This window comes from Nannospalax galili, unplaced genomic scaffold (assembly GCF_000622305.1).
Source record: "Nannospalax galili isolate Female #2095 unplaced genomic scaffold, S.galili_v1.0 scaffold751, whole genome shotgun sequence".
Lineage (NCBI taxonomy): Eukaryota > Metazoa > Chordata > Mammalia > Rodentia > Spalacidae > Nannospalax > Nannospalax galili.
Window position 1 is genome coordinate 785630 of NW_008331125.1, and position 16075 is coordinate 801704.

General features: G+C 39.6%; 2 protein-coding genes across 4 annotated transcripts in view; one reads left to right on the forward strand and one right to left on the reverse strand.

Moving 5' to 3' along the window:
* Positions 1-2048, reverse strand: part of Cwc27 (CWC27 spliceosome associated cyclophilin) — a 230556-nt gene extending 228508 nt beyond the window's left edge. Inside the window, exon 1 of the mRNA XM_029557817.1 lies at positions 1779-2048. Coding sequence (XP_029413677.1) covers positions 1779-1820 — 42 coding nt within the window. The 5' untranslated portion in view covers positions 1821-2048. The remainder of the gene's footprint in view (positions 1-1778) is intronic.
* A 211-nt stretch (positions 2049-2259) lies between these two features.
* Srek1ip1 (SREK1 interacting protein 1) overlaps positions 2260-16075 on the forward strand; it is a 29167-nt gene continuing 15351 nt past the window's right edge. The window contains exons 1-3 of one of the 3 annotated variants that reach the window (XM_008856220.3): positions 2260-2464; positions 3806-3865; positions 12795-12842. In XM_008856220.3, coding sequence (XP_008854442.1) covers positions 2452-2464; positions 3806-3865; positions 12795-12842 — 121 coding nt within the window. In that variant the 5' untranslated portion in view covers positions 2260-2451. Of the gene's footprint in view, positions 2511-3805; positions 3866-12794; positions 12843-16075 lie in introns of all 3 variants that reach the window. The other 2 variants (XM_029557825.1, XM_008856228.3) reach the window with 2 other exon arrangements.

Consider the following 16075-nt stretch of genomic DNA (forward strand, 5'->3'; position numbering starts at 1 on the left):
CTCGGTGTGGTGGTGCAGACCTTTAATCCCTGCACTAGAGAGGCAGAGGCAGATCTCTGTGAGTTTGAGGCCAGCCTGGTCTATTTATCAAGTTCCAGGCCAGCCCAGCTGGGCCTACAAACAGACCCTTCAAAAAAAGGAAGGAAGGAAGGAAGGAAGGAAGGAAGGAAGGAAGGAAGGAAGGAAGGAAGGAAGAGGGACCAAGCTGAGTTGAATCCCCAGGAAGGAAGGAAGGAAGGAAGGAAGGAAGGAAGGAAAGAAAAAGTCAGGGAGTGCTGAGATAAGGTTCAAATGTAGGCATGACTGAGATTTGCTATTTGTACAGGTAAAACAGCATGCTAGTGAGATGAACAGCAAGAGTGAAGGTCCTGCATAGCAGAATGGACAATCTATTTGATCTTTACCAGTACTTATTCATTGGGATTGAATAACACTGTTCTGAAACATTTGGAAATGTGAGGGGCAGATATCTTGAGTTTTCACACTGACATGTTTAGGATTGAACAGGAGTAGAGGGTAGGATGGGGCACTAACCTCATTCTCAGGAAAAGTTCAAATAATAAAGAATTCAAAGAACTGTTCTGCTCAAAATACAACATTTTTTGCTAGGCATTAAAGTATTTTTGGTTTTGCTTTCAAATTCCACTTATATAGTAGATATTTGGGTTAAGATATAATTTTGTTGTAAGATTACATAATGATTTGTGGCAAAATACAACAAAATTATTTTAGATATAGTTTATCTTAACCCAAATATCTACTTTATGATGTGTGTGTGTGTGTGTGTCCCTCCTGTGCTGAAGCCTAACCTTGGGTCCTGAGCATGCTAAGCAAGGGTTCTACAGCTGAGCTACATGACCACCCCCTCAACTATACACTTTCTATACAGTTCACCTAATTTCATGTGTGATATAGAATAGGTCAGTTCAAGAATTTGCACATTCCACAACTTTCACTCAAACTGTACATAAACACCTTGAAGGGAAAGTGATATACCTCGGTCATGAAATCTATCAGGAAATCATTTCCAATTCTAATGTGGTGGGATTCCTCATTCCCCCCACTTACTCTGACAATTATTTTAAGACCGGCTCAAAAGATATCTCCTCCCATCATTCCCAGCTTTTCACTCATCAGTACTGCCAGAGCAACATAACTTCCTCTCCAAAACTGTACCTACCAAAGCCAAATGTGGTGATGCATGCCTGTGATTCCATCACTCAAGAGGCTGAGACACGTTACTGAGTTGGGAGTCCAGCCTTGACTACATAATGAGACCTTGTCTCAAAAACAAAATCAGATATATCATGAAGACTTTCTCATGTGTCTATCCAAAACTAAGCTATATGCTCTTTCTGGATAACAATTAGATATTACCCACCAATCTTTGTATCATTAGTACCCAGTATAGCGTCTGGTGTCCAGCAGGTGTTCAATTGATTGTAGAGCGTGAACTCCAAGTGAAATCACAACAAATAAACAAAACAGCATAAGATTTTAAAAACAAAAAAACACTAGAAGGCTTCTGCATGAGCTGGATTAAAGCACTTAAGGAGTCAGAAGCCTGACGGAAAGAGAAATCGCTTAAAGATTCAGAAGTATGCTGAGACATACCAACTTCATTGCTATAGAGGCAATACTGTCTACAAGCAAGGCAAGCGCAACCGTTCTTGTGGTCTTTTCCAACACTAAGAAAAAGACCCACACGTCCCGCTGCCCTCCCCCAAATCAGGGAGAGCTCAATTGAAGTGCCCGGGTACCGCAGGTGAGACTCTCACCTTCCCATTCGTAGGCGGCTCCTGTATGTAGATATTGCTCATCCTGGTCACTTTTCCGGACTCTGCTCCTTGGGGGCGGGATGCGAGCGAACAGCCGACCACTGAAGGTGTCCGCTTGTAGGTACACAATTTCTTAACCTGAGTAGTCGGGGGAAACTTCACTTGCTTAGTGTCCTGCAAAACAACCACACCAACAAATGTCTAATTCCAAGACTAGCCCTCACGGACGCCGCCATGTTGTTCCTGGACCCGAGCACCGCTAACCCCGAGAGGGGGAAGTTTCCCTGTTCCTCAGAGAGCTAGGAAAGATTATAAGGTTCTGTACTTTAGCAGAATTTGTCCTGTGATTTTTAATAATATTTCAGGGAACAACCCGTAAAACCCAGTGGTGCGTCCACTCCAGGTGTGCGCAGGTCTCACTCACCTCCGGAGAGTGGCAGTAATGGTTCCGACCATGTGTGTGTCTGCGATAGGATTCCTCTAGAAACTGCATCCACAGCGACTTGGTTCTGCCATTCCTAGAACCCGTCGGGCCTTCCCCTGCAGTGTAGAAGTTGCCACCGCGCGGGTGGAAGAGGGCTCTCTTCGGTGGTGGTGGGTTGTCTTCTCAGCGGACGGGAACAAAACGAATCTTCCAACGCTCAGGGCTCCGGCGACCCCTCTTCCCTGCGTCATGGCAGTCCCAGGTGAAGATGAGCAGCAGGGACCCGGCATCCCAGAGGAAAGGAGAGGGTAGGGTGGTCCAGGGCGTGGGGAGGTAGGGAACCCTTGTGGATTCAGGTGACACCTTAAAATGTACAGATTCGTCTTGTTTCCATGGGAAAGTTTACACTACAAGTCTGAATGGGAAAAAGGAAAAAAAAAAAAACTATCTCGCCCCTAGCCAAGCCCCATAGGTTTATAGGGACCATGTAGGAGAGAGAGAGGACTAAACTCTGGGCCTACCGGGGCAGGCGACCCAAGAGAACTGACCGTAACTTTCAGAGTGCTTAAAAATAAAATTTGAAATGTCAACATTTGGCGGATCCGGTGTACTAGACCTAATGCCTAATCCGGACCTAATGCCTGGAGTTCATTCTAGCCCTTCCTGTTTGTAGTTCAGTGTGACTGTATAGGCCGGGTGCTGTGCCCTCCTGGGCCTTGGTTTCCTTGTCTGTAAAAGGAACTTCGTTAAATTATATGAGACTCTTTCCAAGTCTTAAATTCTGTTGTCCAGAGGTTACTAAACCTAGAAACAGCAGACTATGGAATAAGTGCTCAGAGATGTTTGTGTGGGCTACTCCAGCTTTCTGGGAAGTCCAGGAGTGTCAAGAACCTCCCCAAGTCAGTGTTCTGATTATGAGTTTCTGCAGAACCCTGTTTGTATATGTTTTAAGAGTTACATCCACCTCCCATCTTGGAGACTCACAATACACTAACAGGAAAGATTCAGAGAAGTGTGTTTCAGTAGCCCCAACTTTGCTTAAAACTGCCCTTCCTGGTATCAGATCGCTGTCTTTGTTCTGTGGCAGCCTTTTCTGAACCTTATTTTTCAGATAACTGTTAAGGGGAGGCTTGTCTAACTTCTGTAGTTTGGGAAGGAGCACATCTAGAAGTGGGAGTACACTCACTGGTAGTGGATGTACACTCACTCTTTATTAAGTGTGTTGGAAATATTGTAGTGAGCATCACAGACACCCTTGCTCTCTGCACAGAGCTTACACCACTGAGTAAAATAGTAAGGGCATCTAACAAGATATAGAGGGTTCCAGATGAGACCTTGATAGAGAGTCTGGAGCGTAGACTGCAAGAAAGGGCTGGATATGTAAAGGATGAAGAATTGGGTAAGAAGAGGAAATGAGAGAAATTTAGCATGGCTAGCCTTCAGTATACCAATATGAGTGAGAAATCAACCAAAGAGACAATGGCAGTAACTAATGATTACTATGTATCAAATGTCTCAGATACTGTGGCAGACATTGTATTTCATCTCCTTTCACTTTCACAACCACTGCTGTGACACAGGTATTAATATTCCCTTTCCACAGATGAAGAAACTGAGGGACAGAGAAGTAGAACAACTTACCTATTAGAAGAGCTAGTGGCAAGTGAGTTTGATTTCGCTCCACTGTGTTTGTGAATGCATTTTGCCACACTATAGGGTGACATAACAAGCAATTTCCTGCTGTTGAAAGACCTTACAAGCAAGGGCAAGGAGTTTGGATACTATCTAAGAGCTAGAAGGAAGCTGCTTAAGGGCTTTTTAAAAATTCATATTTTGAGAAATCATGCTGATTGTACAGTAACCTGGAAGAGAATTCATTTAGAAGCACAGAGAATGGCTAAGTTGATTCTGGTGAATTATCATGATGCCTGACAGGCATGTGGTCTCATTAGAAGAGATGCAGTTAGGTTAAAGATATATAAATTTTTTGGTGGTAGGATCACTAGGAATTGATGATTGATTGGAAAAGGAAATGAAGTTCACGTGGGTCTTGCTAGTTGCATGAGCCTTGTTGCTGATAAGACACAGCCCAAGAAGCAAGGTTTAGGGAACTGATGAGAAGTTTAATTTGGAGCTTGTGTTGAGATTAGTCACACACAGGAATGGAAATATCTAATAGATGCACGAGAATAAATTTATCTTAGGTAAGAAGTCAGAGTCAAAAACCACAAACATAATAGTAATTAGGCCATGAGAGTGAGTGACTGCACAGTTACAGTGTTGTAGTGTGTGGAGGGAAGATATAAGGGGGCAGCAGAGAAAGACAAGCTGCACAGTAGCTTGCCTAGGCATCCTCGTGGACCAAATCAGTTCTGGTGACCTCAGCATCACACAGCTGCATCCAGAGTTAGCCAGCTGTTGCTGTTATTACTTACTTAAGTTTTCTGAGACCCATGTAGAGTGGGCACAGTGAGGAACACAAGGTGACAGTCTGTTTTCTTGTAAAATCTTAGTAATGAAAGTGCACAACTTAAGAAAAAAGACAAAGTGATTTTTTTTTTTTTAGATAGCTCTGTTTTGGAGCTTCTTAAACTGAGACCAGTGTTAAAAATATGTTAACCTTTCAATTCAAAATAATGCTTCAAAGTAAAATAATAAATTGTGTCATTTAAGCTGCATAGCAGACTTAGATACACAGCTTAAACCCACCACACATCAAGATAATAGGCATGACAGGTGGTGTAGGAGCACAATGCAAGTGCCTTTAGAAAATACAGACACAGAAGATGTTAAGATAATTTCTTGGATGATTGATCAGACAGTGTTAAAGGAAAATAAGGCTCCATTGAAATCTTTTGAGGTCATCATTGAGGAGGACAAGTATTATGTGATGCGCCTTTATTTTACATGTAATGGATTCAGCTCGGCATTTCTTGAGGTGATTCTGCAGGTGATTATTATAACGTATAACTATAAAATAATGAGGCTGCTTTTAACAAACCACCATCCTTGTCTGTTTCGATGGTCACATGCTTTGATTGTTTTTTCCTTGGCATTGTATGGCGGCTTAAACCATTATGTAGGTAACAATGAGATACATTAGACTCTTAGAAAATCTTAGACACTTAGTTATTTGACAAATGGCATTTGAACATAGGTTTCAGTGAAGGTAACTTTTTTTGGAAAATTGCTTTGCCCATTTGCAGTTGTTCAAATTATCTAGGTTGTTGAAATCATGTTGGTGATTCACCATTTTCCACTAAGAGTTGACATGGCACAAGTGGCAGTATATGTTACTGGTGTGGTTGGCACAAAGTATCAATTAGGGAAGATGTCTTTTTTTTTTTTTTTTTTGGTCTCTCAGTGAAGTCTGTATGGCCAAAGTTAGGGATTGCAGTGGCTAAGTTAACATGTCAGTGTCACATGTCTACAATGAATAAGACCCTTAAGCACATTACCAAGGAGCTCAGTAATATAGGAATACAAAATTACACCACAGCCAGTTTCTCTTCATCTCTTCTTTGTTGTCCACACCCGACTCATCTTTCAGCTGAAAGTCTTTGCTGCCACTTTTTCATGCTTATTTACAAAAGTATGTGTTTTTTTTTTTTTTAATGATACCTGGCATGTACTGTTACAGCTATGCTTGGATTATGCTTGATAACCTAGTATAATGTAGCTTCTTGTCGTAAGGGCCTTTCTTTATTCATTTTTATGGCTCCTCTCACACTAGTTCATTAGTATACCCACTGTAGGTAAAGAAGACATTTACAGGATTTATAACTCATTGCTGATGAGCACAATCTAGGACTGGCTGTCTTGATTCTGTTTCACTAGATGATAAATTAAACTTCTTGTCACATGAATTTTGCCTACAATCCAGAAGGTGAGAACCTTCTGTGACTTCCAGGACTCCCCAATTGAGACTGCCTGATTTGGGGCAGGTCGGGGGACACAGGGATCAGGGTTGGAAGAGACCACAAGAACTGTCATTCTTCCCTTGCTTGTAGACAGTGCTGCATCTATAGCACTGAAATTGGTACATCTCAGTGTAATTTTAAAAAGCCTTAAGCAATTTCTCTAACTTGTTCCTCTAGCTTTTTTTTGGGGGGGGGGGGAATACAAGTTCTCACTATGTAGGCCTTGACTGTAGACCAGGCTGACCTCATACAGAGATATGCTTGTCCCCACCTCCCAAGTGCTGGGATTAAAGGCATGGGCCACCACACCTGGCACCCTCCAACTTCCTATTATGTAGCCCAGACTGACTTGGAACTCGGTGTGTAGCAAGACTCACATCACACTCTTGGCAACCCTCGTGCCTCAGCCTCCTGAGTACTAGGATTCCAGGCATGTGTCACCACACCCAGCTTAACTTTTTTCTTCACAGATCTTTTTTTGAAGCAGGTAGAAGGAAATGTTTTATGCATTTAATTATTTGTTCTTTCCTAGCAGTAGTTTAAGCCTCTCTGGCTGGTTTACTTTTATCCCTTTATGGGAAAAAGACACTTTAAACTAAACATTAGGATGTTTGCTGTTTCAAAATAGTTCCATCAAGAAATTCATTTAAAAAATAAAATTTAAGGCTCAGTAGCTGAGAGCACTGACTACTCTTGCAGAGGACATTAGCCCAGTGTATTAAATCTGTTTATTATATGAAGTTAAAAACTCAATAAATTGATACTCTGTTGAAAGATTCCCAAGTTCTATTAACTAAAGCTGTGCTAGAATAACCAAATGGAAAACTTGTTACAAAATAGCAAAGAAATCTAGTTCAATCTAACTGAGTCTCATCAAATTGAAAATGAAAAAAGTTGCATCCTGTGGTAAAGGTCATTGCTATTTCTTTCTAATGTCTTAATACAAAGAAAGTTTGGTTACTTTAACAGCTTACTTTTAAGTTTAAATGAAATGAATATAGAAAAATATTTCAATGTGGAGAAAAATTAACAGGTATCTTCACGTGCAAGGTAGATAGTAGCAACAGCACAGACCTGAATGCTGCTCATTGCTGTTCCAGTTCTCAATGGCTAAATTGCCCACTTTGAGTCTAGCATGGTGGTGTGTGCCTAAAATACTAGCACTGGGGAGCTAGAGGCAGGTAGATTGCCACAAGTTCAAGGCCAGCCTAATCTACATATAAATTACAGGCCAGCTAGTGCTAGAGAGCGAGGTTCTTTCTCAAAATCTATTAATTAATGAATTAATTGGTGATATGGGAAATCGTGGCAATATACATTGTAAGCAACTGCATTTAGATCAAACATGGTGTTTTCCCTTCCTCTCAGGGACACTGACCATCTAAGACAACTGTCAAGGACTGCCTATCTCTTCCTTTCACTTTTGCTCTGATCTTTTATCTCTACCCCCTCTTTTTAATTTTTTGAAACATTGTCTCACTATGTAGCTTAGGCTGGCCTGGAGCCTGTGATTCTCCTGCCTGGTCCTCCTGAGTTCTGAAATTACAAGCCAGATGTTTCCCCTTCCTTTTGTCATCTCTAATCCTTTTCCTTTTGTTTCCTGCTGTTGCTTTGTATAAATTTTCCTACTTTACTAAAATATAATTTACACTGGCTTAAAAGGTATGCAAATAAATATATATACACGTATATATGACTATAAAGGAAAAGAAAGAAGATAACTAAAATAAAATAAAATTTCCTTTTTATTATATAAATGGCAACATAAACACTCCATATCTTGCTTGCTTTCCTTTTTATCATATGTATTAGAGATGATCACATTTCATAAACACTGTCCTCAGTTTTTCATGCCACAATTTAGTCAGTCTTCTACTTATTCCACTTTTTTAGTTACATTGTTGCCATGAATAACTTTGTACGTAAGTGAACTTGCATTTGTGCAAGTCAATTGCATTAACTCCCGGATGTGGACATGCTGGACTAAAGCGTGAGACAGAGATGGCCCAGTACTAATTCACATCCTACCAGGCTTACCACAGTGTGCTCCCAATGCTTTCTGCAAACTTTCCTGTTTGTGTGACTCTGATAGGTGAAAATGGGATCCTAGTACAGTTTTTAATATACATTTCACTTGCAAATAAAACTGGGCATCTTTCCACATGTTCCAGAGTCATTCCTATTTCTTTTCCACTGTCTTGCCCATGTTTTTTCTCCCAGTGGTAAGTGGTCCTTTCCTTAGGATTTGCTGGTTTGATTTAACACAGTGGGACTCATTTCCCTCTGTTATTTCTATGAGTTGCAAATATTTTTCACAACTTATCAAGTGTCTTTCTTTTAAAATGTATTTGTGTATTTATTTAGTTTATTTTCTCTCTCTCTCTCTCTCTCTCTCTCTCTCTGTCTCTCTGTCTCTCTGTCTCTCTCTCTCTGTGTGTGTCTCTCTCTCTCTCTGTGTATGTTTGCTTGAATATATGTATATGTACCATGTGTGCAGGCAGTTAGTTGTGAGCCACAGTGTGTGTACTGGGAGCCCGGGTCCTCTAAAAAAGAAGCGAGTGCTCTTAACAGTTGAGCCATCAAGTATCTTTTTTGAGTTTGCATCTGGTGATTTTTCACCATTGAAGTGTGGCCCATGTCCTACTTTTCTGTGATGACATTTAGATAATAGGTTCTGTTTCAAAAGGAAAACTTCAAGGGGTCAGCTATATTACTCTGACCAACCTTAGCAAACCAGTGTTGAGGGCGCCACCTACAGCAAGAGACCTTGAATGAGAACGTGGAGAGCTTCCCTAGGTTGGAACTTCACACTATAGCCTTGCTGTTCAGATCGAATGGGATTTTGAGTACCATTTTTCCAGCCAGAGTTCTTGTTCTGAACAACAGAAAATTAGTAGTTAATTTAGGCAGAAAAGGAAAGGTTCCAAGGAGCTTACAGACTGAGAAAATCCTAGTTAACAGTACTTAGAAAACAGAAAAAAACAAGCAAACCCTTATCCAAGTGCACTGCCAGTACCCCCAGAAACAGGATTTTTTTAAAAACAGGTCTCATGTAGCCCAGGCTGGCCTCAGACTTACTATGTAGCCAAGGCTGACCCTGAACTCATTATCATCCTTCCTCTGCTTCCCAAATGTTGAGATTACAGACATGTGCCACCACGCTTAGCTAGAAACTAGATCTTGACAACAGAGTGAGCTACAGCCATCTGATTGTGTCACTTGCCTCAGAGCAGTGATGTCATTTCCTTGGATTCAGAGTCCCAAGCAAGAGCTTTCAAGTGGCCAGCAAGTCATGCAAATGAAGACAGATGAATCTGAGATCTTAATTTAGACAAAGGCTGGTGAGGAAATAGCTGGTGGGGACCTTACTTAGAGATCTAGTTATAGTTCCTTATCATAAAAAAGTTTCATGTTTGTTAAAGTAGATGAACTGAGCAGAAAAGTTTGGATGACAAATTTGTACCAGGGTCTGTTGTCCTAAGTGAATTCAGTTCTGATGCATGCTGAGATGAAACTCTTTCACATCTGTCACAGTTTTAGTCTGTTGGTGGAGCAACAATGGTGCATTTAGCAGTTTTGTTCAGTATTACTCAGCATCTGTGGTTTCTATGGAAACAAACTTAACACTGACCCATATTTTCTGAGCTTTTTTGTCAACATGCAGTTATTTTTATAATGGAGAAACCTCAGATAATATTAATTCAGTTTTATCCCAGTCAGTTCTGCTATACTGTGGCATGTGCGTTCCCATACGACAACACACCAAAACATGGAGTCTAAGAGGAAAAGGGATTGATGCTCAAAAAAATTCAGCATTGACTACTTTTTAAAAGTTAGGGACACGGGGGCTGGAGAGATGGCTCAGTGGTTAAGAGCTCATACTGTTCTTACAAGGAACAGGAGTTAAGTTCTCAGCACCCACATCAGGTGGCTCACAGCTGCCTTTAACTCTAGCTTTACAGGATCCAATGCCCATTTCTGGCCTCCATGGGTAACCACATACACATACACATGCAGAGGCACACACCACACACACACACACACACACACACATTAAAAATCCAAGCACCCACATGGCAGCTAACAACTGTCCGAAACTCCAGTTCCAGGGGATCTGACAGTCCCTTCTGTTCTCCACAGGCATTGCATGACACAGGTGCACTCACCTACATGCAGGTAATACACACGTACACATAAAATAAAAACAAAATATTTTTAAAACATAAAATAAATCTTTTTTTTTTAAGACAGGGTCTCACAGTAGAATCCTGGCAGGCCTGAAACTCCCTATATAGACCAGGCTGATCTCATTCACTGCCTCTGCCTTTGCTTCCCAAGTCTGCAAGTTTAAAGGTGTGCGTTACTATGCCCAGCAAGATTTTTTAATTTTTACTTAGGTGTATGTGTGTCTGTGTGAATGTATGCTACTTATGTGCAGGTTCCCACGAAGGCTAGATAGCGTCAGGTCCCCTGGAGGTAGAGTTGCAGGCTGTTGTGAGCCTTCCAATGTGGCTTCTGGGAACTGGACTCAGGTCCTCTGGAAGAGCAGTAAATACTGTTAACTGCTTAGTCAACCATTTCTCCAAACTCAAAAAATACATCTTAAAAAAAAAAGTGAGAACCTAATAGAAATAGCACAATTTTATGTTAATCTATTCTAAAATGTATAAATACTGTAAGATGACACTTAACTTTTAAAACCCATCCAATTTGAGGCAGAAGTGGGGTTCAAAAGAATTGCAGCTTGATGGCACCAGATGTGGTGGCACACACCTTTAATCCCAGCACCTGGGAGGCAGAGGCAGGTGGGTCTCTGTGAGATGTAGGCCCCCCTGGTCTACATAGTGACCAGCCGGGGCTACAGTGTGACTGTGTCTCAAAAAAAAACAAAAAAGGAAGACAAAACAAAAGAATTGAAATTTGTGAATTCTTTATAAGGAGATAGAAGGAAGGTGGTGACCTCACTGAAAAGTTCTAGCACCAGATGTGATGGAGCAGCCTCACTCACAGGTGAGTGAGGGCCCTGAGAATGCTTCCAGCATGCACTGTGCTTTGTGAACTCCTGGGAGGCTCAGATGTCAGCTGGATGCAGCTTTCTGTATTCAGTTGTTCATGGATGCAAGGAACACTCTGCTCAGGTTATGTGTCAGCTGCAGTAGAGCAACATTTGCACTTTTAAACAAGTCTTAATCGTAAGACTGTTTACTAGAACAACTCATTGAGCATATTTTAGGGGAAAATTGGGATTATGGAGAAATAACAATATTTAACTTCATAGAGTTAAAGAAATCTTTTATGTATATTTACTCTGTGTGTTTGTGTGTGTGTGCATGCATGCGTGTGCTCAGGCATGTGCATACATCTTAAGGCACATGTATGGAGGACAGAGGACAACTTATGGGGTCCAACGATTGAACTCAGCTCATCAGATTTGGCATCAAGTGCCTTCACCTGCTGAGCCACCTTACTGGCTCAAAAAGTGACCCCATTTTGAAATTATTTTCTTTTTAAATTACTACTATTTTCTACTTCCTCTCAATTTTACTATTGTCTTCTCATAGCATGATTAACTCCATTTCAAGGATTTAGAAGTTAGACATCCTTCCTGAAAGAAATGAAATAATGCTGTGCTGAGCCTCTTTGCTTCATTGAAACTGCTATTGGAGGTTAAAATTACTTTTAATGGTGCATGCATATAGTGGAACATTCAGCCATAAAAAGGAATACAATTCCAATACATGCTATAATATGGATAATTCTTAAAAACATTCTGTCACTTTAAAAAGGACACACTTTTTTGATTTCCTCAAATATATGACAAATTCTTAGAGACAGAAAGTAGAATACAGACCTGTGATTGCAGGTGTGTAGTGGGTGTAATTGCCCTTTTCAGGTCAAGGATGAAAATATTTTAGTAATAAGCCATGGTTGATGACTGTACAACATTGTGCATATACTCAGTGCTACTGAATTGTACATTTAAAATGGCTAAAATGCAAAGTTTGATATTATGTGTATTATATCGCAATTTTAGAAACCAGTTTTAATTTATTTCATTCTGGTGTCTATAGCTTCAGGATTTCCTACATGCACTGTCTACACAGGAATACTATGGGTACTTATAAACACTTATTAGAAATATATGTATGACTAGTTTCTACTTCTCAAAGTCTGAGTGTTGAATTTAACTGTTTTTGATGATACCTAACAATTACAGTGAATTTTATGGAATTTCACTAATTCCTTTGAGAGAGGTAAAATTAATTTTCTTCTCCTGAAAAGGAGGAAAACATGTTTTAAACCTCAGTGTTCACATGTTATGCGACAAATTAATTACCTTTCATGTATAGGTCATAGTATCCTGGAATTTATTCCTCAGTGTTGTGGAATTCCTGAATATTTAAGCTCTCAACAATAATACTGTATTTCTATTGAATTAAGAAAAAAATATTCTTTAAATATTTGTCAAATAATTTGGATAAATTTACTTTCAGTAATTTGACTATTAAGAGTCAGAATAATTAAGTAACAATAACTAAAATTCATTAGAGATCATTTTTTGTTTTTCTTTTCAAGAAATTTTACAACAAATTTTTAGACTTTTTTTCATATGATATTCTTTATGTTTTTACTTGCACATATTTCCTAAAATGTTATCCTATTGTATTTCAGGTTGCAACAAGGACAGTGTCAGAGCAGGCTGCAAGAAGTGTGGCTACCGTAAGTACCCTAAAAATGTGGCTACCATAAGTATCCTAAAATATGCGGCTGCTGTAAGCACACTAAAAAGCAGTGCCCTATGTATTGCACTATATGTTTGATATATGTTCACCTATATACCATTATCCTTCTGAATGCTAAATGCATTGAAAACTATTTTGAATGTCTTCCATGTTTGCTGAATTTATCCCTTTGTGTAAGGGTTTGGTTGGTCCCAGAATTTTTGATTATGTACAAAAAAATTCATTTAAATAGTGATTAGTCTCCACTATGATTAATATACTAGAATTAAAAGGTAGACCTAAGAATGTGTAATTTCATACAATATTACATTTTTTAAATATTTTTTATTTATTTTATGTGTATGAGTGTATTGCCTGCATGTATGTGAGTGCAACCATGTCATGCAATGCCGTGGAGATCAGAAGAGAGCTTTGGATTCCCCTGGAACTGGAGTTAAGGATGAAATGTAGCCATTGTGTGGGTGCTGGGAATCGAACCCAGGTCCTCTGCAAGAGCAGTCAATACTCTTAACTGCTGAGCCATCTCTCCAGCCCCTATTACGTGATTTTTATAGTGTAAATAAGCATCATTCCTCAAGTTAACTGTAACAGTGCCTAAGACTTTTCAAACAGCAAGTTTGAAGACCATGAAAATTACACTGGATTGTTAAGAATATTCCAACTCATTAAAGAATTATTTTTTAACAAAATACAATGATTTAACAAAAAGATTTCCATGCAACAATGTGGACTGAAGAGCATGCAGTATAAATCCTCACCAGAGGGCAGAGTAAAAGGATCAGGATAGCAAGTTCCATGCTTGCAAGCAAAGGCTCTCATGTGTTTAGGGGAAGCTTGCTAAAGTTGCAGAATTTGGTGTACAAGATTGTCCATCTTGTCAGGCATGGCTTTGTATTACTGTTTCAATTTCCTTATATGTTATGGGTCTGTTTAAACTGTTGATCTCATCTTGGTTTAACTTTGGTGGGTCCCATGATTTCAGATATCCATCCATTTCCTTTAGATATTCAGATTTAGTAGCATATAGGTTTTTTAAATATTCCTTTATAATGGTCTGGATCTTTTTGGTGTCCATTGTGATGTTTCCTCTTTAATCTCTGATTTCATTGATTTGAATTTGCTCTTTCTTTCTTTTGGTTAACTGGGCTAACCTATCTTGTTTAGCTTTTTCAAAGAACCATTTCTTAGATTCATTGATTCTTTGTATTGTTTTCTTTGTTTCTATTTCTGCTCTGATTTTTGCTATTTCTTCTCTTCTGCTGGGTTTGGGTTTCATTTGTTCTTGCTTCTCCAGGGCCTTGAGTTGCAGTGTTAGGTCATTAATTTGGGCTCTTTCTAATTTTTCAATGTAGGCACTTAGAGCTGTAAACTTCCCTCATGGTACTGCTTTTAATGTGTCCCAGAGGTTGTGTTGTGTTGTATTGTCCTTTTCGTTGAATTCCAGGAATTCTCTTCTTTCTTTCTTAATTTCTCCTTTGACCCACTCATTGTTTAGGAATATGTTATTCAATTACCACGAGTTCGTTTTCTTTTTAAAAGCAGTTTTAGCAGTTTTAATCAATAATGGACTTTGTCCAATGTGGAAGAAACAAGTTTTAGCACCACAGAAACCAAAGGAGTAAAGATCTTCAAAACTGAGAGGAAGTTAGGTAAGATTTTTTTTTTAATGGATTCAAGAGCATGAATTGGATTTGGCAAGTAGGATACTTTTCTAACTTTTGAGAGATTGGATTGAGGAAAGTTGTACATTATGAAAGAATTTTGTAGACTCTGGCCTGAAAGAAAAGGTAAAGCCAGGGGTGAGGACACAAGCCTGTAATCCTAGCTCTTTGGAAGCTGAGCCAGGACTGAGAATTCAAGGCCAGCCTGGACTAGATGAGAGGCCTTGTCTCAAACAACAAAAACAGAGAATTTCAATGTAGTAACATGAGAAGAAAAGTAGGAACTATTTAATAGTAGTAAAAAGGAGTATGGATAAATACAGGTTTGTTTTTTGTGTAAGATATAAAATGTTTATATAGACTTAAAATGCCAAAGGATATTTTGCAGGTACAGAAAAAGATTAATCAAGTTCCCTTGAGGGGAGGATCCAACAAGGCTACCGCCCAAGTATGGAGACACTAAGTCACTAATTCAGTTGGTTTTTGAGTGTCTTTAGATGTGGAGGCAGAAAGTAGGAGATACTGCTGGGGTCTCTGTTTTCTTGGTAAATTGGGAGGTGGAATTGTCTCTGCAGGGAAATAGGATTGAGATGAAGAATGTCTTAAGTCAGGGAAGGTCACTGAGGGAAATCTGAAGGGAAGTGGATTAAAGATAAATGAAAAGTGAGGGGACCCATTTGTATAAGCCAGTATGCATGAATGTATAGTTCTCAAACACTGCTTGACTACTCAGGGTACAAAGAGAGAAATTAGAACTTTGAGCCAGGTTAGATATATTGTAGCAAAATATGATAGATGAACAGGGTTATGAAAGAGTCAAACACAAGGGACTGGAGAGATGGCTCAGCAGTTAAGGGCACTGGCTGCTCTTGCAGAGGACTAGGTACAGTTCCCAGCACCCACATGATGGCTAACAACCATCCTAACTCCAAATCTAGAGAATCCAATGCCTTCTGACCTCCATGGGCATTGCATGACATGGATGCACTTACATTCATGCAGGCAATACACTCATACACATAAAATAAAAATAATAAATAAAATATTTTTTGAAAAAAAATGAAACACAAGAGTTCTTCAGATGGAGAAGATAAAGGAATTTTAAGGCCTGAAGGAGTGACACTCAAGAGCCGATCTATGTATGGTACAGAGGAGTGAGAAGAAAACTAAAAGGTTCAAAGACATGGCCAGAGTGTAGTATTGGGGTTAACATTTCAGAGATGCAGTTGTTGCAGTGTGACCAGGGAGTCTAAAATGTCAAGGAACTGAGGGAAGCAGTCCCATCAGCCTAGGTTAGACTGTCCATCCAACCTTACTATGTGGTTTAGTGTAAAGGTCAAGACCTCACTGAATGGGGCTATTCAACCACAGCTAGTACCTGAGTGAAGAACTTTGTCCTGAAGCCTGGAGGGCACAAATTATACCAAAGTAAAATCTGAGTAGCTTTAGAGACATGCCGTCAATGAAGAGCCATATATCTAAATGAATCTTAGAGAAGGTATTCTGCAGATAGGTAGAGCAGTTCTTCCAGCTTGGCAGGGATTATATA